The sequence below is a fragment of the Vombatus ursinus genome, unplaced genomic scaffold (genome assembly GCF_900497805.2).
Source record: "Vombatus ursinus unplaced genomic scaffold, bare-nosed wombat genome assembly UNPS02007344.1, whole genome shotgun sequence".
Lineage (NCBI taxonomy): Eukaryota > Metazoa > Chordata > Mammalia > Diprotodontia > Vombatidae > Vombatus > Vombatus ursinus.
This window is the reverse complement of record NW_020947122.1, coordinates 4,818,807-4,844,435: the sequence shown is the minus strand read 5'-3', so window position 1 is coordinate 4,844,435 and position 25,629 is coordinate 4,818,807. Positions and strand designations below refer to the sequence as shown.

Below are 25,629 nucleotides of genomic sequence, written 5' to 3'. Positions count from 1 at the left end.
TTGTATATTTGATAGGAATAGCAAGCTGTGCATAGTAGATTTGCAGTTTCATGGACAATCATCTTTTTATTGTACTGTGTTATGGAAATGCTTGTTTTATTCCATAAATTAAAAATAAAATTGAAAAACCAATAGAGAATTATAAGGAGTAAGTGACAGTCTCAGGGCTAAGGTAAAAGCAAAGTCTTAGCTAATTTGTTTTGTTTTGTTTTGTATGGGAAGTCTCTTGTCACCTAAAATGAAAAAAAAAATAAGAAAGCAAAAATGCTTGCAGTATCTTTTATTTTCTAGAAATTATTTTAACCAAAACAACTTAGAAAAACATATGAAAAAGAGCCCCTCTTTAAATGCTGAATAGAAACTAAGGCCCATTGACTTAGCCCATAAACTTCTATAAACACAGACTCAAAGTCCCCCATGCTAGGAGGTTAAGAAGTTGTGTGGCATCCATGGCAGGTAACAGGAAGCAAGAACTATCCTTTAACATAATGAAGGTTTTACCCATTAATTCAAAAAACCAGGCACTTTTTATGAGGGCTTTCTGCACTAGGGTTCTCTTCGGAAATTAAGCAGAACTTAGCTGTCTTATCACCTTGATGGGATGGAGATGACAAGAGGTCCGTACAAAGAATCACAACTGAAATTGTTCTCCCAGTGGGGCTAAGTGGTCTTTTCATCACAGGTAGAAAAGACAGTCAGCTAACTCCACGCTGGGTTCTCTGAGGATACTCTGTCCCACTAAAAAGGTCAGTTTATGAGCATACTGACATGGGGCTGGGATCTTAATTAAGCCCTGGAGAGAAAGAGAGGAGAAAAAAACAAAAAAGCATTCACAGAAATTAAGGGAGTGTCAATTTACGAGCTGCATTCTATTTAAAATTCTCTTTCCTAAAAATTCCTAATGACTAATTCCATATACAATTCAATTTACTTGTGGCTTTTCTCCTTGCTAATAATTAGCATGACCTGCTTTGTTTAAACAATAACTAAACTCAACCACCAGAGAACTGTATATCACAGTGAAAGATGAGACAACGTATATAAGGGGTCATAAACGGTGATGGAATTTGTGCTGGGCTAGACATAGGCTGCCTATGCCTGGTTGCTCAATAACCACCCAAATGAACAATCTTGAACACAAGATCTAAAGATACAAGGGAGGGGAGCATGGAGCTCCTCTGTGTGCGTGCACGCACATACGTACACACACACACGTACACACACACACACACACACACACACTTCATCCATCCCCACAACCTCCTTTTCTACATCTCCATCATTGCTAGCATTTTTATGCTAGTGCCAGGTTCTGCACTAAGCACTTTACACTTATTATCTCACTTTACACTTATTATCTCATTTACTCCTCACATCAACCCAGCAAGGTAGGTTGTTCTTATTATCTTCTTTTAACAATTGAGAAAACTGAGGCAGACCGAGGCAAAGTGACTTGTCAGGGTCACATAACTAGGAAGTGTCTAAAGCCACATTTGAACTCAGGTCTTCCTGACTCTGGGTCCAGCACTGTATCCACTGCACTACCTAGCTACCTTACAAAGTACCTCATTTCACTGCTCTTCAGTCACATCCCTATTCCCTTATTTGTCCCACAGTAATAACGTCTGGCACATTCTCCTCATAATCTGAGGTAAGCAGCCACCTTGGAGACTTCACGGGCAGAACAGAGACAGCCAGTTTCCACATTCTCCAATCCCGGCTTTACTCTTCCAAGGAAATACAGAATCAGAGAACATCTTAGTTCAAGGGGATGGCAAATACCAACAAGTCCAACCACACCTGAACAAGAATCCTCACTAGAATAAATCCCTAACAAGTAATCAAGTAATTCATTTCACTTTTAGACAGCTTGTTAAGAAGTTTGGGGGGGGTCCTTTTTAATGGAGCAGAAATCCACCTATTTCTATCTTCTACCCTCTGCTCCTAGTTCTTGCCCTCTCCACCTCATGCCCAGACCACTGCAGTGTGTACTGGTTGGTTTGTCTCAAGCCTTTCCCCACTCTAGTCCACCTTCCACTCAGCTGGCAAAGTGATTTTCCTTAAAGTACAGGTCTGACCACATCAATTCCCCATTCGACAAACTCAAGTGGCTCTCTATCACCCCCAGGACCAAATATAAAATCCTCTTTTGCCTTTAAAAACCTTTATCCTTGGTCCCTTCCAACCTTTCCAGTCTTCTTCCACCATACTCCCTTCCACATACTCTGTGATGCAGTGACATTGGCCTGCTGGCTGTTCCTCACACAAGACACTCCATCTTCCAGCTCTGGCCATTTTCTCCAGCTGTCCCCCTTGACTTGATCCTCTTCATTTCTGTCTCCTGGTTTCCCTGGCTTTCTTCAAGTCCCACCTAAAATTCCACCTTCTGCAGGAAGACTTTGCTCATCTCCCTTAAAGTTTATGCATTCCTTCTGCTGATTATTTCCAGTTTATCCTGCATATATCTTGCTTGTACATAGTTGTTTGCACATTGTCTTTTTTATTACACTGTGGGCTCCTTGAGAGCAGGGGCTTTTTTTTTAGTATTGGCTTATTTTTTTGTCTTTCTTTGTATCCACAGCATTTGGCACAATGCCTTGCACACAGGAGGCACTTAATAAATGGTTATTATCTGGTTCTAATTTCTCTTCCACGTCATAGTTTCACATATTTAAGGGCAATTACTGTTTCACTCCTCAGCCTTCTCTTGTTCAGGCTAACAGGTCTCCTTCACATTTTCTAGCAGAGGGCCAGGATTTTCCCTCAGCTCCTTGGAGTTCTCTCCAGTTGTGAGGAGGCCTTACCCAAGGTGTGCAGAGAAAGGTTATCATGTCCTTCTGCTTAGAGAAGCAGGGTCAGGCTGGATTATGTGGAAATGACCTGTTCATTAGTCTGGAAAGAAAAGGGCTTAGGGGTGAAACAATAATAATCTTTAATATGTGAAGGCCCATGATGACACATGAAAGCGAGGACGCTTCCGTATGAACCTTGGGGAAGCTTGAGCTAAAATAAATCCTGGCCCTCTCCCAAAACCTTGAGGCTCAAAGAATACCTGTTACATAGACTATCTCCATCATGCTAGAGGAAAGTCAGGCCACTGCAAAACCAGGAGATGCCCCAAAAGATGAATTCTTTGGTTCAATGTGAGGCAAACACTACTAATAATGAAAGCTTCCCCAAATGGAATGTGCTGCTTGGGGAAGTAGGGGGCTCCCCCTGACTGGAGCTCAACAAGTCAAGATTCCACAAAGTTAAAGAAGAGATTCCTACTGCGGTGCAGGACGGAGTTACGGGGCTTCAGAGGTCCCTTTCACCTCTGAGATTCTGTGATCTTCCCACATGGCTGATGTGGCATTTGTTGCTGCTTTTGTCATTCAATCGTGTCCAACTATTCCTGACCCCACAGACCACAGCTTGCCAAGCTCTTCTGTCCTTCGCTGTCTCCTGGAGTCTATCTAAGCTCACGTTTGGTGCTTCCATGATACTGTCCATCCATCGCATCCTCTGCCATCCCCTTTTCCTTTTGCCTTCAATGTTTCCCAATAGCAGGGTCTTATCCAATGAGTCCTGTCTTCTCATGAGGTCAAAGTATTTAAGCTCCAGCTTCAGTATTTGACCTTCTGGTGAGAAGCCTGAATAAATTTCTTTAAGTATTGACTGAATTGATATCCTTGCTGTCCAAGGGACTCTCAAAAGTCTTCTCCAGCACCATAATTCATAAGTGTCAATTCTATGGCACTCTGCTTTTCTTACAATCCAACTCCCAGAGTCATACACTGCTACTGGGAAAAACCACAGCTTTGAGTATATGAACCTTTGCTGGCAAGGTGATGTCTCTGTTTTTTTAGTGTGCTGTCCAGATTTGCCATAGCTTTCCTTCCAAGGAGCAAGAGTCTTTTAATTTCATAGCTGCAGTCACTATCTGCAGTGATTTTTGAGCCCAAGAATATAAAATCTGACACTGCTTCCATTTCTTCTCCCTCTATTTGCCAAGAAGTGATGGGACCAGTTGCCAAGATCTTAGTTTTTTTTTTTTAATGTTAAGATTCAAGCCAACCTTTACTCTCCTCTTTTACTCTCATCAAGAGGCTTCTCAGTTCTTCTTCACATTCTGTCATCAGAGTGATATTGTCTGTATATATGATACTGTTGACATTTCTCTTGACAACCTTAATTCCAGCTTTTGATTTGTCCAGCCTGGCATGTCACATGACATACTTTGCATGTAAGTTAAATAAGATGACAACATATAGCTCTGTCATACTTCTTTTCCTATCTTTAAAAAATCAGTTTTTCCATGTTTGGTTCTTTGCCTGCATATAGACTTCTCAGGAGATAAGTAAAATGATCTGGTACTCCCTTCTTTTTAAGAACTTGCCCCGTTTTGTTGTGATCACAAAGTAATAGGTTTCAGTGTAGTCACTGAAGCAGAAGTCGACGTCTTTCTGGAACTTCCTTGCTTTCTCCATAATCCAGCAAATGTTAGCAATCTGGATTCTAGTTCCTCCACTGCTGTGAAAACCAGCCTGTTTTTCTGGTAATTCTCAGCTCATATATTGCTGAAGCCTCGTTTGGAGAATCTGTGCCAGTGTGTGAAATGAGCTTAAGTGTTTGGTAATTTGAACATGCTTTGGCATTGCCATTTTTTATGATTGGGACATGAAGTGATCTTTTTCAGTCTACTGGTCACTGCTGAGTTTTCCAAATCTGCTGGCATATTGAGTGCAGCATCATCTTTCAGGATTTTAAATAGCTCAGCTAGAATTACATCATCTCCACTAGCCTGACTGTTAGCAATACTTTCTAAGGCCCACTTGACTTCATCCTCCAGGATGTCTGGCTCTAGATCAGTAACCACACCATCATCGTTACCTGTGATGTTAAAATATTTCTTGTATAGTTCTTCTGTGTATTCTTGTCACCTCTTCTTAATCTCTTCCACTTCTGCTAAGTCCCTAGCATTTTTGTCTTTTAGCCTGCCCATTTCTGTGTGAAATGATCCCTTGATATCTCTAATTTCTTGAAGACATTTGTCTTTCCTATTCTATTGTTTTCTTCGATTTCTTTACATTGCTCATTTAAGAAAACCTTATCTCTCCTTGTGCTCTCTGGAATCCTGCATTCAGTTGGGCAGATCTTTCCCTTTCTCCTTTATCTTTCACTTTCTTTTTTTCCTCAGCTATCTATAGCTATCTATAAAGCCCCGTTAGACAGTCATTTTGGCATATATATCCCCCAAAGATGATAGAGCACAGCATTCCCCACAGAGTGAGGGCTTGGACAGGTCTTACATGGAAAATCTGAGGACTAGTGTTTAAATACTTAAAGAGTTTATCTACTTACGGGCCAGTTGTAATACAGGTGGCATAACTTATAGGTCAAGCGCTGCATGTGGTCTGGTTTTAATCCATTATCGTCATAGATCACATTATAATATGTTGGAGTAACAGTTCCCTGATAAGCACCCTGGCTGATCAAGTAAAAGTCATACCTGAAGAAAAAGAAAAGAATGAAGGGAAAGTGAAGGGAAACAAGAAGTGGCCAGGAGGAGAGAGGGAGGGAAGAGAACATTAATAAATGACAATAATAATAATTGGTATGTGTGAAGCATTTTAAGGTTTGCAAAACACTTTGTCTTACTTAGTGTGAACTTTCAGGTGATTGTAACATCTGAACAATCTAATATGTGTCAGTGACCTATGGAATGGACAGATATAGATAAAAAAGAACAGAATTAATCTGGGGGAAATGGAAAGAGAAATAAGGAGAAGTATTTGTGGGATAAAATAGTACTAATAAAGCTAGCATTTGTATAATGCTTTATGGCAGTTGGTGGTGCAGTGGATAGAGAGCTAGGACTGGAGACTAGAAGACCGGAGTTCAAATTTGGCCTTGGACACTTCCTAGTTATATGACCCTGGACAAGGCACTTAACTTCTGTGTGCCTCAGTTACCTCATCTGTAAAATGGTGATAATACTAACACCTCCCTCCCAGGGTTGCTGTGAGGATCAATGAGATAATAATTGTGAAGTGCTTAGCACAGTACCGAGCACAAAGTGAGTGTTAGTTAATGTTATTGTTGTTATGATGATGATGATAATGATGATGACATTATCTCATTTGATTCCAGCATCTGAAGAATTCCCAGGATTCCAGCATTCCAATGATTCCAACATCTGGAGACCCCAACCCTGACCAATGTCCAGTTGGATGGGCAGACCTGGATAGGTTGCATTCTGTATCACCATAGAGAATATCGATATCAAGGAAATCAAAGATGTATTGAACAGCACCCTCTTTATTTTTAAAAGCAGAATAGAATTTGAAAGGCATCTTCCCATATATACTTGCCATTCAGGACGTGTTGCCTCTGAATCTATTACAGTGCCCAGTGGTGGGTTTTGCAGTGTTCTGTTCATTTCGGTGAAGAATCTGGGCATGCATGACTTCCTCACCACAATCACTGACATTTTGGGGCTTGGAATTATAGAAAGGAAAAAAAAAGAGAAAAGAATGAGATAAAAAGAAGGTCCCCAATGTTTCCATCTCACATTCCGTGGCTAAAAAAGTAGCAACAATTTTTTGGAATAGAGACTGGACCAATGATTAATTAACACAAGAAACTCCCAAATGAAGGCATTCCCATCTACTAATACAGGTCAGCACTTTCTCTGAAACTGATGATCTTAGAAAATTGCCTAGAAAACACATAGCCATGTACATATCAATGGCAGTACATGAACTCAAGTCTTCCTGGCTCTCCCATTCTCTATCGACTATGTCATGGCTCCTTCTATAGTTTTAAAATAGTGAAACATCTCATGTAAAACAAAGGTGACATCACTGGTCATTTGCCCATCTCAAAGGCTCTCTGGCGGATCTGATGAGATAATGATCTTTCTAAAGTGCTTTGTATTATTTGGAAGACAAATACTCTATACCTATTTCTTTGGATAGGATAAGTTTGCTTCCTAAGGGTAAGAGTTAGCCTGAAACCAAGCACTCTCTTTTGCCTTTATTCCTAAGAGCTGTGGGCATTTAATTTTTTTTTACTTTAATGTGTTTTTTAAATAATATTTCCCCCAATTACATGCAAAAACAATTTTTAACATTTTTTTAAATTTTAAGTTACAAATTCTATTTCTCCCTCTCTTCTCTCCCCCCCTTGCTGAGACAGTAAGCAATCTAATATAGGTTATACATGTGCAATCATGTAAAACACTTCCATATTAGTCATTTTGTGGAAGAAAACTCAAACAAAAAAAGGGAAATAAAGAAAGTGAAAATAGTATGCTTCAGAGTTCCTTCTCTGGATGTGGACAGCATTTTTCATCATGAGTCCTTTTAGATTGTCTTGGATCATTGTATTGCGGACAAAAGCTAAGTCATTCACAATTATTCAGTGCACAATATTGCTGTCACTATGTACAATGTTCTCTTGGTTCTGCTCACTTCACTTTGCATCAGTTCATGTAAGTCTTTCCAGGTACTTTGAAATCTGTCTGCTTGTCATTTCTTACAGCACAATATGTATTGTCCATCACAATCATCTACCACAACTTGTTCAGCCATTCCCCAACTTCTAGTTCTTAGTCACAACAAAAAGAGCTGCTATAAATATTTTTTATACAAATAGGTTCTTTTCCCTCTTTTTTTAAATCTCTTTGGGATATAGATGTAGTAGCAGTACTGCTAGATCATAGGGTACGCACAGTTTCATAGCCCTTTGGCTATAGTTCCAAATTGCTCTCCAGAATAGTTAGATCAGTTCACTGTGGGCATTTTTAAGTGGCAGAGGAAGAGACTCATGATTACACTGTTCCTTCCAGTTTCCTCAAACCATTCCTACGAAGTCCTCCCAATTGTACATGTAGCTCAGATATATATATATATATATATATATACACACATATATATATGTTTGTATATCCTTAACACTATCTAATTCTACCTCTAACACCCACACACACACACACACACACCCCCACACACACACCCACACCCTGAATCCCTATAGAGTCAATACTAGAGCAAGGGAGTCTAATCAAAATATGACCTCAGCTGTGCCATGGGATGAGCACAATGACACAGCCGCCATATTCTGCTTATCAAACAAATGCAATGTCAATATTTCATACCAAACATAATGTGACACTAAATTTGCTGCAATTTTGAGTGGGGGCAAAGGAAAGATAACAGTTAATTACCTGTAACTAGAAGTGGAATCTCTGAGACTACTCAGCAGCTGTGGAACCTCATAATCCACAATTGTCTGGAGCTGACCATCCCCAACACCATCACGATACACGATGATGCGTGCTGGAAAGCCATGATTACATTTGTACCACTTGTTGAGTGCACCTGTGAAAGATAAGCTCAATCAGAGAAGTATGAGTTGCCAAATTTTCATTCTCATAAGCTGATGAAGAAAATATTTCCACTTCTCCTATTTTTTGGTAAATAATAATAATGATAGCTAACATTTACATAGTGCTTCCTATGTGTCAGGCACTGTGCTAAGCACTTCACAATTATTATCTAATTTGATCCTTAAAACAATGCTTTTCCAACTACCCTTCCAATTCCAATTCCACAGTTATGCCTAATTCTAACCTTCTCCCCAGCAATCCCTATCCCAAAACTCTGGTGACTGCTAGCCTCAATTCCCAAAGCCTGCCTAGTTTTATGCCAGCAGAGTGCTACTCCTGAATAATTTGGGACCACCCCTCCAGGTTAGTTATTTTGGGGGGTTGGCAATGCCTTCATTGCATTTACCTGTTTTTTTTTCTTTTTTTTAGATTATTTTTTTTTTTACAGAAGCTACTAACTTTCTCACATGCTGGGACAAGTGAAGAAATCAGCTTGAGTGACCGTGGTGACCTGGCGACCTCTTCCTTGGTGTCCCCCCTACTGACATCGAGTGATTAAGGGCCCTTAACTCACAGGGTGTTTATGAAGATGAAATAAGATAAGTATCTGTAAAGTATTTAATACAGTGCCTGGTAGATAGCAGGTGCTGTATAAATGCTTATTTCCTTCACCCTCCCCACACATAGTAGCAGGAGCTTAATAAATATTTATTGACCCTTTGCTTTCTCGTTCTGGAAACTGATCTATTTAGGTTATTTATTTCTAATTTTGTCAATTTACATATTTAATATTTCTATAGCTATTTAAGCATTTCTTTTAAAAGTTCAAACTGATTAGCAATAAAGCTATGTGTACTAGTCGAGATAATTTGCTTTACATCTTTTATATTTATTTTCTCATTTCCAATGTTGGTAATTCAAGGTTTCTTTTTCCTTTTAAAAATTAAATTTGCTAATTATATATTAAATGATTGACCTTCTTTAAACAAAAATCAGCTTTTGGCTTTATCCAGTGTTTAAAATGTTATCTTGTTTTCTACCTTATTAATTTCTGCCCTGATTTTGATGATTTCCATCCTCATACTTGCCTTTGGTTTTTGTTTTGTCCTATTTCTAAGTCCTATAAATGTAGATAGCTACTGAATGTGCCTGTGCATGCCACAGTACCTTTCATGCAAACTTTCAAGCAATCTGCAATATCCGTCTTTGCGCTCTGAAGGATACAGCGAGAAAACCATCTAAAAAAAAAGAAGCAAGAGAGAAAACAAAGTTCAGGAAGTCAGTCTGCAACATTTAACATTTTCTAAAGACTGGTAGTTCGGTTCTTACTCTCTAATTCATCGCTCCCCTTTTTATTCTACCCAGATTTAGCCTGAAACCAGGAAAGAAACAATCACTGATTACTAACAGCAAGGGCTAGCTTGGCCCTAAAGGAGAGATGAAACGTGCACTTCCCTTGCTTCTCTGCAGAGGAAGGGACTGTATGTGTAAAAGACTGTATACACTTCCAGCCTGGGTTTTATATGTTAGTTTTGCTGAACTGCTTCTTCTTCCTCTTTCTTCTTTAGAATAAAATGGCTCTCCAGGTAAAGAAGGGGGAGAAACACATTGAGAAATAAAGATGATATAAGAGCAAATGTTATCAATAAAAATTTTTAAGAATCAAATGGCATGGGCTAGATTAATATAATCTCTCTATCCTTCCTAACATTTGATGTTCGTCCAGTTTGGCTAACAGATATCATCATGGCAAAGGGCGAATCCCTCTTGTCACCCACAGAGCTGACAGAAAACATCAGAAACACTATATGAACAATATCTAGTTAGATCCATATTGTCCAATTAAGAAATATATTCCTAGGGGCAGTGAGGTGGCGCAGTAGATAGAGCATGGACCTTGCAATCAGGAGGACCTGAATTCAAATCTGGCCTCAGACACAAAACACTCACTAGCTGTGTGACTCTGGGCAAGTCACTTAACCCCAATTGTCTCATATTAAAAAAAAAAGAAAAAGGAAATACATTCCTTATAAGAAACCTTTTCTCACACTCAATGTCTTGCACACAGTAGGTGTTTAATCAGTATCACCTGATGTAAATTACTTATGGCGGTGACTTCCTTACTTTTATATTCCCTGCATTTGGTACAGAGTAGGGCAGCAAGGTGGTACAGTAAATACAGTGCTAGGGCCTTTAGTCGGAAAGACTTATCTTCCTGATTTCAAATCCAGCCTCAGATACTTACTAGCTGTGTAACCCTGAGCAAGTCACTTAACCCTGTTTGCCTCAATTTCCTCATCAGTAAAGCAAACTGGAGAAGGAAATGATGAACTACTCTAGTAGCTTTGCTGAGAAAACCCCAAATGAGGTCACAAAGAGTTGGACACTACTGAAACAACTAAACAAGGTGCTTAATAAATGCTTGCTGACTGACTGGCTGACTGATTGATCAAAGGAAGGGAACTAATACACGGAAAAACTTAAATCCTGCTCCCAAAACTGTTTAAAGCGCAAACTGATGCTTCCATGGATCAATCCTCAGAAAATATTCTCTATACTCTGCATTCCTTTTATATTCCCTACTGTGAATCTGATAAATTCACCCCGATTTCAGAGACAAGCTCACTTTCTACTGTAATTGATTAGCTGACAATTAAAAAGCATTTTGAACATGAACAATATGGCGGAATACTAAGTAAAAATCAACACTATCATTATGTCTGGACACCTACCTACAGCAATGGGTGTCACAAAAGAGGAAGCTGATCATCAATTCTCAGAGCATCCCAGAAGCCTCAGACACAAGATTTATTGACAATGAAGGAGGTGAACTATCCAGAGGACCCTATAAGGAGGCCTTGCAAGAATTTCATGTCTAGAGAAGTGATGTATTCAATTGAGCAACACAGCCCAGAGTTCTTAATGATAGCAGAATTTTCTCACAGCTAGTTCAGGACTACACTCATCTTATAAACCATCCATCTTCTATAAGACATGTGCTGAGTAGCTACTTTGTGCAAGGCACTATGCTAGATACATGGAATCCAATGGGATGATCCAGGCTCGATGCTCAAGGGAATTAAAGGGGGAAGAGGCGGGTACGAAAATCACCAGGTTAAGAACACTTGCTGCAATTCTTATTTGGTTACAAGTTGAGCCAGGTGGTCTCTAAGCTTCCTTCCAACTCTAATTCAGTGAGACTTCTCGGAACAAACATGGAGGAAGAAGAATAGAGGATGTAGGATGAAGAAGTGGGCAGTATAGTCAAGGATAAAAAGCATCAATGAAGAAACAGAGAAGGACATAATCATTTTCATCTGTTTCATGAGTCATTAAGGCCAAAGAGTTCATCATCTAGCGTCTAAACTGCCGGTGATGAGCCTCTGGGTGCTTGGCTATGCTCTGTGTCCCTAGATTAGGCTCACCGACATTCTTCTAGAGTACTGCTAGTATCCAAGTCCAAACTTTCCAGAAGGACAGGACATGCCTGACCTTATGCTGTGCTGGCATAGCCTTGGAGAATGTAGGGCGACCTCCAGACTGCCCCAGAGAAGACGTTTATGAAGGAATAATAAAAGTGGTTTATATTTATCTAGTGCTTTACAGTTACAAATTATACCCCTCACAAAAACTATGGGGGCCACAGTATAAGTATTATTATCCCCATTTTCCAGATAAGGAAACTGAGACTAAGAGAGGCTGAGTGACTAGCCCATGGTAAAAGGGCTAGTGAATGACAAGACGGCAAGCCTTGAGCCAAGCTCTTCTGACTCTGAATGCAATGTTCTTTCCTGTCAGGAAGCACCATGGTGCAAAACCCCAAAGCTGGGCCAGCCTCTTTGTTTTTTCGTTGTCCTTTTTAAAATGGTTTTTCTTTCCTTGATCATAATAATCTTTCATTTATAAAACATTCCAAATTAATGAAAGGGACCCAGCCTGGATCTACCATGGTAAGGAGCTATAGGAGGGCTTTAGTGGAGCAGACATCAGTTCCTTTATAATCACAGTCAGGGATGGCAGAAATTGTGCACTTATTCATTAGCACTTTGAAATTAGACTATTAAAAGGAAGTGTACAAGTTGATAGTAAAACTCAGACTTCTAATCATAAAATACAAATAAATTCCTCTTCAGTGACATAAATTAAAAATTGTACTTTACGTACAGAATCAGGGCTAGAGGGTACCTTAGAGATCGTTAAGTTCAAAAGTTCCATTTTAAAGGAAGGCGGCACAGTCAATCAATAAACATTTATTAAATGCCTAGTACATGCCAGGGCAGGTAGGTAGCAGAGTGGATAAAGTTTTGGGCCTGGAGTCAGGAAGACTCATCTTCCTGAGTTCAAATCCTGCCTCAGACACTTACTATCAAGTCACTTGACCATGTTTGCCTCAGTTTCCTCACCTGCAAAATAAGCTGGAGAGGGAAATGGCAAATGACTCCAGTATTTTTGACAAGAAAACCCCAAATGAGGTCATGGAGAGTCAGATAGGACTGAACAACAACTATGTGCCAAGCACTGTGCTAAATGCTGGGGATACCAAAAAAGAGTCCTTGCCCTCCAGGAATTCACAATCTAATGGCAGAGACAACAAGCAAACAAATATATGTGAGCAATTTATGTATAGGACAAATAGGAAATTATTAAGAGAAGGAATGCATTAGAACTATGAGGGGTTGGGAAAGGCTTCCTATAGAACATAGGGAAGCTAGGGAAGTCAGTAAGTGGAGATGAGAAGGTAGAATATTCCAAGCATGGAGGACTGCCCAAGAAAATGCCCGGAGCCCAGAGATGCAGTGTCTTTTTGTGGACCATCAAGGAGGCCAGTGTCCCTATATCAAAAGCTATGTGTCAGGGAGTAAGGTATAAGAAAAGGAGAGGGCAGCTAGGTGGCTCAGTGGATACAGCACCGGACCTGGAGTCAGGAGGACCTGAGTTCAAATCCAACCTCAGACACCAGCTATATGACTCTGGGCAAGTCACTTAACCCCAGTTGCCTCCAATTGAAAAAAAAAAAGACTAGAAAGAGAATCAAAGAGTAAAGAGTAATCAATAGGATCAAAGGCTACAGTGAGGTTGAGGAGGATAAGTACTGAGGAAAAGCCACTCGATTTAGCACGATGGATAAAGAGCTGGACTTGAAGCCAGGATTCAAAAGATCTTGACTCACCCAGGGTCACCAAGCCAGTATGCTGTTAGAGGCAGTGTACTTGAATGTGAGTCTTGGGGACTCTGAGGCTGGCTAGTCGTCTATCTACTATGTTACCCTGTCTCTGAAATAACTATCAAACAAATCAGATAATAAAGATAAGGGGAAGGTACACGCCAGGTTAGATAAGAAATCTGAGGAGAGGGGCAGGAAGGTGGCGCAGTGGATAGAGCACCAGTCCTGGAGTAAGGAGGACCTGAGTTCAAATCCGGTCTCAGAACAGACGCTTGACACTTACTAGCTGTGTGACCCTGCGCAAGTCACTTAACCCCAATTGCCTGACAGAAAAAAAAAAAAAAAAAAGAAATCCGAGGAGAAAGCAATCCCTTCAAGCTGGGAGGGCAGGTGGATTTCAGTGAAGAGGTGAACCCATAATGGGGGAAGAGAGGGAAAAGGGAAGAATTTCAACAGGTAGATGAAGAGACTCAGAACTATGTCTTAATAGTATGGCTTAAAGCAGTTAAACTTTAAAACACTGTTTAAAAGGTATTTATTCTCCCACAAATAAGAGCTTGAAAGTAATTGAGTGAGTATTCGGCAGAGTGTAATTGAAAATGTACCTGGTAATTCTGGAATTGCTGCTGGCTACAAACCCGACTACTGAGCGTCCCCCGGTGCGTGCCTCTCGGCCGACATCAATTCCAACCACCATGAGCGACTTCAGCTGTGAAATTCCATTTTTCACAATTCAATAACGTGGCAAAGCGTATCTGAGGGCAATTCTCTCAAACAGGATTTAGTTTATGGAAAATAATTTTTCCAACCAATAAGTGATGGGAGGAAATAAAGGTGTTGGGGATATCAGAGTCAAATTTATTGTTCACTGAGAAACAGAAAAGATCTAAGCAGAAAAACAACAATGGGCCTAAAGGGTAATAAGGAAGGGATTCAAAGTATCTATCAATCAACCAACTAATAAACATTTATTAAGCACTAGGCATTGTGGTAGATACTAGAGATGCAAAGACAAAATTTAAAAGTCTCAGCCCTCAAGGAGCTTATATTCAGTCACAGGAGACAACATATACATTAGAATGTAAGCTCCATGAGAGCAGCGATGGTTTTGTGCTTTATACTTGTATCCCTAGCATCTAGTCCCCATACAGTACCTGTTTAAGAAATGTTTGTTGAGTGATACAAGTATATACAGAATAAATACAAACTAATTTAGGGATGGAGGGCACTAGCAGTTGTGGGGATCAAGGACGGTTTCATGCTCATGCTTGAATCAAGTAAGACATTTGATAAGGTGGAAATAAGGAGGGACAGCATTCCAGGCATGGAGGGATGGCCAGGACAAAGGCACAGACAATGAGGATGGGGTGCAATGTAAAAATAACTGCAAGAAGGCCAAAATGGCTAGACGACAGCATGAGGGAAGGGGAGTCATATAGAATGAGGCCATACAGGTAAGTTAGGGCCAGGTTTCCTAGCCAAATAGAGGAGTTCATATTTAGGGGCAATAGGGAGCCCCTGGAGTTGACTGAATAGGGAAGTAACACTGTTAGACTAAGATATAAGAAAAATCACTTTGGTGCTGTGTTGAAGATGGAATGCAATGGGGGGGAGAGTTGAGTAAGGGAGACCAAATAGGAAGTTACTGAAAAAGTCCAGGTGGCAGCTAGGTGGCGCAGTGGGTAGAGCATCGGCCTTGAAGTCAGGAGGCCCTGAGTTCAAATCCGGCCTCAGACCAAACACTGGACACTTACTAGCTGTGTGACCCTGGGCAAGTCACTTAACCCCAGTTGCCTTAAAAAAAAAAAAAGGCCAGGTGATGCCTAATGACTAAGGCAGTAGATATGTGAATAGAAGAAGTAGTCATGTTATGGGGTGGACACAGCAAGATTTAGCAGCTGACTGGATATGAGGGATGAAGCAGAGTAGGCCAGGTAAGGTAGCAAACCTGCATAACCGGGGAAATGCTGGTGTCCTCTGGAAGACGGATCACTTTGGGGGGAAGGTAATGAGTCCAGGCTGAGATGCTTAGATGTCTGATACATCTAGTTTGAAATGCCTGATACACAGGTGTTAATGTGGGCTAGGGCTGGATCTATTGCTCTAGGAGTCAGATCTGCATAGAGATAATAGTTAAATCCACGAAAGCTGAGGATGTAAGAAAGAGAAAGAGGGGGGCAAAAGAGGAAAATGGAGACAGAGAGTGAAGGACAGGGGGGAAGGAGGGAAAGGGAAAAGGGAGAGAAGCAGAAAGAGAAAGAAAAGGGAAAGGGAGGGTGGGCGAGAAGGAGGGAGGGACAGAAAGGGAAAAGGGAGAGAGACAGAAACAGAAAGACAGAGAGAGGGAAAGGGGAGAGAGAAGGAGGGAGAGAACGGGAGAGGGAGAGAGAGAGACAGAGAGGAAGGAGGAAGGGAAAAGGAAGTGGGAAGAAGAAAGAGAAAGAAAGAGAGAGAGAGGACCCAGGATATGTTTCCTTTGAGTGGCATTCACACATATACGAAGAATCTGGGATTTCACCAACACATGAACTTCCCAAAGCAGATAACAACCTTTCTGTGATTTAGTAGATAAATTCCGAGGACAAGTGACTTGTTCAGGGTCATCCAGTTGGCGTCAGAAGTGGGATTCACACCTAGGCCCATCTCCAAGCCCAGTACACTATCCACTTTGCCACCCTAGGATTGACCAGCGGCTAAAGATCCCCCACCGTGATTCTTTCCTTGCCCCTGAACTAAAGGCAGCTGTCAAAAAGGAGCCCCTACTGCCATCCCTGGCAGTCGCTGTCGTACCAATTTCCAGGGACTTCCCATACTGCTCCTCTACCTCCTGTGAGACAGCTGACTTCAGAATCAGGAAGACCTGGGTTCAAGTCCTCCCTCTGACACATACTAGCTGTATGACCCTGGGCAAATGATTTAACCTCTTAATGCCTGGGCCAACTCCCTAAGACTACTAAGTTGAATTGAGAACAATGTTGGGCACCTCACAAAGCTGTATGACTGACTTTCGGACTGAGCTTTATAAAAGAGCCAAATGATTTCTGAGATGATGGGGGACTTTCTCCTACCCAGCCTCAAAGAAAGTACCATAAGCAGATCCCTCACCGGTATCTCTACTGCCCACAACTCTCCTCCAAGCTTGCAGACCACCTGCATTGCAATCTTCGTGGCAATGCTCATCATCATTCCTTGCCGGCTCAGGGTTCGAGCCAGAACACACTGGCTTGGAACTGGATGGTCCAGGCTCAAAAACCTTTTAATTGAATCATAGCAGTCCTTCCGATTTGAAGGAAGGACACACATCACCTAAACAGAAGCAACAGGAAGCAGAGTCAGACGATTATTTATGCTTCAAAGGGTCATTTTCTTCTACCCGCTGTAGTCTTAGTCCCACAACGACGACACATTCTTAATATGGAACCAGAGGTGCCTGACCATTTTTTGTTTCAGTCACTGACCCCACGGCAATCTGGTGATGCCTATAGAGCCCTTCTCAGAATAATGTTTTGAAGTACGTAAGATACAAAGGAAACCAATTAAACTGAAACAGTCATCAAAATATTTTTTAAAACAAGTTCGCAAACCCCAGGTTAGGAACTCCTGCTCTAAGTAAGGATAGTGCCATCTTCTGCATTACACTCATTTTGATAGTATTTGTAAAATGCAAACTTTAAAGAGCTATATAAATGCTAGCTATTATAATAATAACCTTTTTATATCATAGACACAAAAAAAAATCAGGCAGTGAGGTACAGCATTAAAAAGAACGCTGACCATGGTTCAAGTCCCAGCTTGGTCACTAACTATGACTCCGTGGGCATGTCAATTTCCCTCTCTGGGCCTCAGTTTCTTCCCTATGCAAATTAAGGGGTTGGACGAGATATTCTTTAAGGTACCCTTCCAGCTGTGACATCCCTTGCTTCTATCTGTTGTTGTTGTTGAGTCGTTTCAATAGTGACCAACTCTTTGTGACCCCATTTGGGGTTTTCGAGGTAAAGATACTAGAATGGTTTGCCATTTCCTTCTTCAGTTCATTTTCAGACGAGGAAAGTGAGGACAACAGGGTCAAGTGACAAGCCCAAGGTCACACAGCTAGTAAGTTTCTGAGGCCATATTTGGACTCAGGTCTTATCATCTACCAATACTTGAAGTGGGTGATGGGTGGAGGAAGGAGAAGCAGGTAGAAAGTGAGAAGAATGATATTTGTCTGCTTGGTACTTTTAATGCCCATCCCCTACTTTGGAGCAAGCCTACGCCATGTGGAAGTACACCTTCCTGGTCGCTCCTGGTCATCTGACTCATCTCCTTTCCTCTTTTCTCCACCCACCCCTAGCTTTGGTGAAATGAAATGACTGCACTGCCAAACCTCACCCAGTACCTCCAAATCCACTAATCTCCATCAAGTAGTAATGTTCTTAAAAGACAAAATATGGAATATTCTGCATCCTAATGCCAATATCTAAACATAAGTTTAAAAAACAAAAGGAAAGAACAATTAAAATGATGGCTGGAGGATCCAACTGGCATTGATATTTAGGACTACAACCTACGCCGTAGCTTCCAGCTTGTCCACTGTGCTGTTCAGAGTACCTGGAGTTACAGGATGATCAGTGACAACAGACATAGGTATGGATAGGAATGAATATGTATGTTGAAATTCTCTCTTTCAGACATGATGTGGAGATAGTAAGAAAATATAAGAAATATAAAAGACAATAAATAATTAAAAAAATCAGCCTTTACATACCAATTGTATATCAGGATTTACATGTTGTTGTATAGCCCGTATAAATGCTGCTGTGTTTTCTTGTACTTTTATGCTACATAAAAAAATGAATATTTAAGATCTATAGTTTTCTATACTTCACACAGTGGTTCATCATATAGCATTAAAAATACTACACATGGATATTCCTAAAAAGTAAAAATGTTTAGTGAAAAAAAATTTTACTTGAAGCAAATTAAAACTCCCAAGTGTACAACGTGGGTACTTTCACTACTAGACTAGCTTAATATGTTCAAAAATCATGTTTTCAATTAAATTTTTAATTTAGTGACTTGTCAGGGAGAGTGTCAAGGGGACTTGGTCAGATGGAGATTGACCTGGAAGGCCTTGGAAACCCCTGCCAACCTGGAGATTCTGTGATTCTCAGGAAGCAGAATGTCTGTGGTTTTAAGGATTTTTATTATTGTTATTTTGTTGTTGTTGTTGTTGTTGTTTGGTTGTTTCAGTCGTTTCTGACTCTCCATGACCCCACTTGGGGTTTTTTTTAGCAAAGATACTGGAGTGATTTGCCATTTCTTTCTCCAGCTCAATTTACAGATGAGGAAACTGAGGCAAACAGGATTAAGTGACTAGCCCAGGGTCACATAGCTAGTAAATATTTGAGGCCAAATTTGAACTCGAGAAGATGAGTCTTCTTGGCTCCAGGCCTGGCACTCTCTCTACTGTGCCACCTAGCTGCCCATTGTTGTTATTATTTTGCAACTTTAAAACGAAGTTGGGATAGAACTTTCGAATCACAGGCATTATCACATCAATGGCCTGAAGCAAAGACTCCGGCAAAATCAGGGGAGAAATATGGGAAAAATCTAGGGGAAAAATCTGGAAAATGTTCCCTCCCATTGTATCTAGGCAGACAAATTTCTGAATGAAGTTAATTAAAATCTAACTCATATCCACCATTTCATTTAATACCAGTCAAAGGATCTCTTCTTTTACCATGAGAGCAGTTGTTGTTTTGTTTTTTTTTTAATAAGTGCCTCCTCTGGGTAGTTGTCTCAACTCTCCCCTTCAGTTTAATCAAATCAATCAATCGACCAAAGCATTTACTGAACATCACCATGACTATGTGCCACTCACTAAGCTCAGTGCCATAGGGGACTAATACATAAAACATTACTCCTGCACCCCAAGGAGCTTGGGAAGAAGACCAGGGGAAGGTGTGCTGTATTCCAGAGCGAAGGACCTTGATCTGAATCCTGACTCTGCCGCTTAATACTTGCGTGACTGTTGTCAAATCACTTACACCTCTTTGGGGCTCGGTTTCTTCACATGTAAGATGAGGCAAATGGACTAGATGACCTCTCAGGTCCGCTCCAGCTCAAAATCAAGGATCTTACTTTAGTTTTCTGCATTAGTTGGTCATGTCTATATACTTGTATAATTGAGTCATTTTAAATCTGAGGAGCCTTTTAAGAATAAGCCTCCAGGTGGCAGGACTAGTACCTCCTGATTTCTTGTGGCAGGTGAGCGTGATCCGTGGCCACTGTAAGATTTTAATTTTTTTGTCACATCCAATTCCATGACATGCATGTAGATTTAGCCTCTACCTGAAAATCATCACCCTAGTCTTTTTAAAAGGAGATGATTTATTTCAATCAAAAAGGAGGAGGAGCCAGCCGTAAGCAATAAAACCTATAAGCAAGAAAAGGCTCCACTATCTATTTTTCTTAACTTTTCATGGACTTATTCTCCAATTTGTGGACCCTATGCACTCTGTTCTGTACGCCTGAATCTGTTCCTTTCATTACTCTATTTTCCTACAGAATAAGGAAAGGGAGATAAGAGAAAATGGTGCTCAACCCAGGCAATTTGTTAACATCTCAAGAAAGAAACTCTATTGCAAAAAAGTTTTAAACGATTAGCTAAAATGAGGCTTTGGGATCATCTGAGATTATTAAGAAGCCTTGCTCTGTTGTACCAAGATTCATTATTAACTAAGTTTAATTTTGAGTTTTGAGTATGGTTTACTCTGCTAAAATGGCTCTACAGTACACTGGCTAGACTGAAAGATGGGAAAGATAGAAACAGTTACGGCATGAGCAAAGAGTGACATAACCAGGGCATTAAAAGATGTGGTTTCTGATCCCAGTTCCTCCAGTAATAGTTACCAAGGGGAAGTCACTTTTCCTCTACAAGCCCTTTTAATCATCTCCAAAATGAGAAGATTGCAACAGATAATCTCTAAGGTTCCTTTTAATTCTGTTGTTCTTTGATTATAAAGGCATAAAATGAAACTACCACATTGCGGTAGTTCCAGAGTGTTCTGCCCTGGTGAAACCACACGGGGAATATTTCTCAGTTCTGACGTGACATTTTAGGAAAAACAATGACACAATGAAGTATGAGATGGGTACAGGACTTCAAATCATGCTAGAGGAGGGCCAGTTTAAGAAACTGGAGATGATTAAACTAGAGAAGAGGAAACTTAGGTCAGCCATGATACTTGTCTTCACATTTCTGGAGAACTATCATGACAAAAAAGAATTCAGCTTGTTCTGTTCAGAGCAATGAGTAGAAGCAACAAAAAAGCAGATTTTAGCCAGCTAAGAGAAAACTTCCTGACAACTGGAGGTTCTCCCAAATGAAATGAGCTGCCTTGAGTTCCCCATCACTGCTGGTATTCAAGTAGAACCTGGACAGCCAGACACTTGTAAAGAGTGTTGTAGGAGAAATTCCTATTTGGTTACAGGTTGAACAAAATGCCCTAAGGTCCTTTCCAGCTCTAAGTCCTATGGTCTTACGATGTTTGAGGGCTCTTCTTAGGTCTAAGATTTTATAGTCATATATTCACCCCATTCCGCCTATGAAAACATATTATTTTCACCAGGGCAGAAGTAGGTAAGGAAGGTGGGAGAGGGGAGACAAAGAATATTAAATAAAGAATCTCACAGTGCTTGCTTCTCTTCATAAGCACATCAAATGTCAGTAAAGTGCAAAGCACGTACCTATTTTTACAAAGAAAGAAAACAACTCCAATGAGTATTAGGAAACTATCTACACTACAAGAGGAGAATTATTGGTTAGTAGATTTAGAACTGGAAGGGATTTTAGAAACCACCCAAGTTCAAACCCTTTGTTTTAGATGGGAAAACAGAAGTCCAGAGGAGAAGTGATTTGATCAGGGCGACACAAATACAAAGTAGCAGGGCCAGGCTTCAAAACTAAGTCTCCTGATTCTAGTACCTTTTTTTATTATGTAAGGGTTTGGGCTAGAAATTCTCTTTTCCTTTTAAATTAAATTTAAACTCAATATTATATGCTCAAAGTAGCCTCTTTGTTTAATTATTCTTTTATTACTGCTAAGTTTCAAAAACAACTGATCTGAGAAGTTTACAAAAATATTTAAAATGTTTCAAACACCTTTTTTAGGGACCGTATGAAAACACGCCTTTCTAGAAATGTTATAACCTGGCACACGCCATAAAAGAAACTTTTTCTAAATGCTACTTGTTGTAAAATTCCTCTCTCTTGGACTCTCTGTTTACATTAGGTAATATCTTCTGACAAAGAAGTCTTTTTACTCATGCTTCAAGTTATGTCTGAATTTAAAGAAAAAAAAAAAGACCATAAACTAGTTCTCCAAATAGTCTCACATTTTGGGCTTCCCAACGAGAAATCCTATTGGCCCGCTCACTCTTCTCAAGCAACTCAGGAGGCTCTCAGCTGCATCTTCATTTCTGTGGCTACACACAATTAGCCAGTTATTCAAGGGCTGAGCTCCTAATATCTTGCAATGCTGCATGTCCCTCGACCAATCAGCAGCAGACATGGGCTGACACTGAGAAAGAGGACAACATCAGGATTAAGTGATTCCATTCAGAAGGCAGTCATATCAAAGTCACATACTGAGCAATCCAATGGGATTCTGGTCTAAGCAGAAATGTTCAGCAGAGTTCGCTCATGCCAATAATGACTGCTACGGAAACCCAGAGAATGACTAATGTAGAAGAGATCTTAGAGATCCTTTATTCTAACCCCTTTATTTTACCAATATGGAAACCCAGGTCTAGAGGGAGAATTGACTTCATGGAATTATGGGATTGGAAGTGACCTCAGAGTTGTCTAATTCAACTCATGGCCAATGTGGAAGGGACTTTGGAGACCATCTATTCTAACCCCTTTGTTTCGTTTTACTGATACAGAAACTTAGGTCTAGTGGAATGAAATGATTTCATGGAATTACAGAGTGTGGAAGGGAGCTCAGGGGTCATCCAGTTCAACTCAGTGATGAACAAGAATCTCTTTCATGAAAACACTGACAAGAGGTCATTCTGCCTCCGCTTAAAGACCTTCAGCGCACAAACTTTTACCTCCTGAGGCAGCCCCAACTGACTTTCCTTCAGAAGCTTAAAAATAAAAAAGAAATGATCAAAACTATGGGATCACTGTTGTGCAACCTTCATCTTTATAATCTATTATCAACTGATCAACTGTGAAAGATTCAGCTACTCTGATTGACAAAATGATTCAAGACAATTCCAAAGCACTCATGATATGAAAAATGCTAAGTTAAAAAAAAATGCTATCTACCTCCAGAGAGAAAACTGATGAACTCTGAATGTAGATTGAAGCATACTTTTTAAATTTTCTTTATTTTTCTTGCCTTTTTTCTGCAACATGGTTAATATAGGAATGTGTTGTATGACTTCACATGTAAAATCAGTATCATATTATTTGTCTTTTCAATGGATGCAGCTGGGACTGGAGGGAGAGAGAATTTGGAACTCAACATTTTAAAAAATTAATGCTAAAAATAAAACATTTTTATAGGATAATTTATTATCATTAAATAAAGTGCCATATGTATCATAATATGCAAGAGCTGCAAGGATCTGGGACTTTGTTAGCAAGGAGAAATTTTCATTGTGAGAACTCCATCCACCAACCCAGATCACAAACAGTCTAAGTTGATAAAGAGGCAGTGTGGTACAGGGGAAAGAGCAAACAACTAGGAGTCTAGGGAACCTGAGTTCAAATCCTGACTCTACCACTTACCACCTATGTGACCTTGCACAAGTTACATAACCTCTCTGGACCTCAGTTTCCTTAGCTGTAAAATAAGTGAATTAGACAAGATAGTGTTTAAAGTCCCTTTCCATCACCAGACCCATGATTCTGGGGAGATACTTGAGGTATCAGAGTTCCAATGACTAGCCTAAGGTCATACAGCTACTTAGTATCAAGTGCAATTTGAACCCAAGGCTTCCTTATTCCAAGCCCAGCATTCTAAACACCAGACCATGCTGCGTCTCACAACAATATAAGGCTTTATCGTTTTATTCACAACAATTCTATAAAGTAGGTAATTATAGGAATTACTATCTCCATTTGATATATGAGGAAACTGAGGCCAGGAGAGGTAAATGGCTTACCTACAAGCCCCCAGTTTGAAAGTGGTAAAGATGGGACTTGAATCCATTGCCTGACTACTTTCTATACATTCTAGCACAGTGATCTTATAATTACTTATATGCCTCAGGCACATAAGTTCCCAATGGTATCAAGAGAATCTGCTTTAATTACAATGAACTGGGAGTAAGGAGGTCTGGTGTCTAATACCAGCTTTGCTACTAACGAGGTGCTTAATTTTATGCAAATAAATTCACCTTTCTAGGCCTTAGTTTTTTCATTTATAAAACAAGGGCATTGGACAGACGATCTCTAAGATAACCTCCTAATTCTCTAGTTCCTTAGAACACACACAGATTTAGAGCTTGACAGATGAAGTCCAACCCCTTCATTTGAGGTCTGGATCCAAAGCCAATTGATAGGAGGCAGGGTTGTGACTTACCCAGGACCTTTCTATGAGCCTATATTTAAACAGTGGCTAGAAATAACATTTTCTAACAAGTCTCAGAGTACAACACTTTAACACAACAGCATCTACAATCTTCCACTCAGCACAGTGAGTAATTAAGTAATTTCCTCAGAGGTAGGCAGATGGCACAGTGGATAGAATGTGGGAGCTGGATTCAGGAAGACTTGAGTTCAAATATGGTTTCTGACTTTTACTAGCTGTCTGGTCATAAGCAAGTCACTTAACCTGTTTGCCTCAGTTTCCTCAATTATAAAATGGGGATAATAGCACCTATTTCCCAGCATTGTTGTGAGGATCAATTGAGTTAACAGTCAGTGCAATGCCTAGCACATAGTAGGAGTTCAATAATGCTTGTGTCCTTCCAAACAAGTCAATTAGCATTTACGAAACACCTACTATGTGCCAGTCACTGTGCTAAGTCCTGGGGATACAAAGAAAGACAAAAAAATAGCCCTTGCTCTCCAGAAGCTTATAGTCTAATGCAGGAGAAAACATACAAATACCTATATACAAACAAGATAAATCAGAGACAATCTTAGAGAGAAAGCATTAGCATCACAGAGGATCAGGAAAGGCTTCTATGTAGAAGGTGAAATTTTAGAGGGGACCTGAAGGAAATCAGGGAAAATGAGAAGAGGGAAAATAAAGGATGCTCTGACAGAAGAGAGATCGAGGAAGACTTTGGGGTTACAGAGTTAAGAGGGCAGAATAATTAAATAGGAAGTGATCCATCAGTCACTCTAACTGTTCATACTTACAGGCATGAAAATACCTCTTTCCAAATGAAAATAAAATGACAACACTCACTATACTGTCCTGCATTAGTATTTTCTCTGAAGGAACTACGCGGCCTGTCAGAGACACCTGGCATCCAAACTGTAGTCCCCAGGTCTCTAGTTCAAAACGAGCCTCCGTGTTTCTATGGAGAAGAAAATTTAACATGAAATTATGAATGCATTCATCTTCAGAGAAAAAAAAAACAGTGGGAAAAAAACTGACGGTAAACTCTCCCTCCTTATTTTTTCTGGATTTCTCAGATGGCTGCTCATTTTTTTTATCATTTCATTGATCCCTTCTACATCCACTACACCAATTCCAAACTGTTCTATTAAGAATATAGCAAATAAACAAAACTCCAAATATAGGCAGCTATGTGGCGCTGCTGGCCATAGAACACAGGACCTGGAGTCAGGAAGAGCTGATTCCAAATCTGGCTTCAGATACTTATTATGTGACCCTGGGCAAATCACTCAGCCTCTGTCTGCCTCAGTCTCCTTATCTGTAAAGTGGACATAATAAAAACACCCTCCTCCCAGGGTTGTTGTGAAGATACATGTAGTAATATTAGTAAAACACTTTGCAAACCTTAAAGCATTACGTAAATGCTATTTATTATTATATACAGTAGGTTGAACCTAGCTGGCTCCAGTGGACAAGGAAAAGTTCTGGTGGGATTATCTAATCGTGCTGATTTGGAATGAAGTCTAATA

At 40.2% G+C, this 25,629-nt stretch overlaps 1 protein-coding gene across 1 annotated transcript in view; it reads right to left on the bottom strand.

Moving 5' to 3' along the window:
* Positions 1 to 347: 347 nt before the first annotated feature.
* The window catches only part of PIWIL4 (piwi like RNA-mediated gene silencing 4), a 75,856-nt gene continuing 50,574 nt past the window's right edge, over positions 348 to 25,629 (bottom strand). Inside the window, exons 12-21 of the mRNA XM_027849403.1 lie at positions 24,947 to 25,058; positions 21,915 to 22,099; positions 18,283 to 18,355; positions 16,641 to 16,841; positions 14,141 to 14,244; positions 9,539 to 9,609; positions 8,210 to 8,363; positions 6,354 to 6,479; positions 5,344 to 5,491; positions 348 to 793 (exon numbers count right to left, since the gene is read on the bottom strand). Coding sequence (XP_027705204.1) covers positions 677 to 793; positions 5,344 to 5,491; positions 6,354 to 6,479; positions 8,210 to 8,363; positions 9,539 to 9,609; positions 14,141 to 14,244; positions 16,641 to 16,841; positions 18,283 to 18,355; positions 21,915 to 22,099; positions 24,947 to 25,058 — 1,291 coding nt within the window. The 3' untranslated portion in view covers positions 348 to 676. The remainder of the gene's footprint in view (positions 794 to 5,343; positions 5,492 to 6,353; positions 6,480 to 8,209; positions 8,364 to 9,538; positions 9,610 to 14,140; positions 14,245 to 16,640; positions 16,842 to 18,282; positions 18,356 to 21,914; positions 22,100 to 24,946; positions 25,059 to 25,629) is intronic.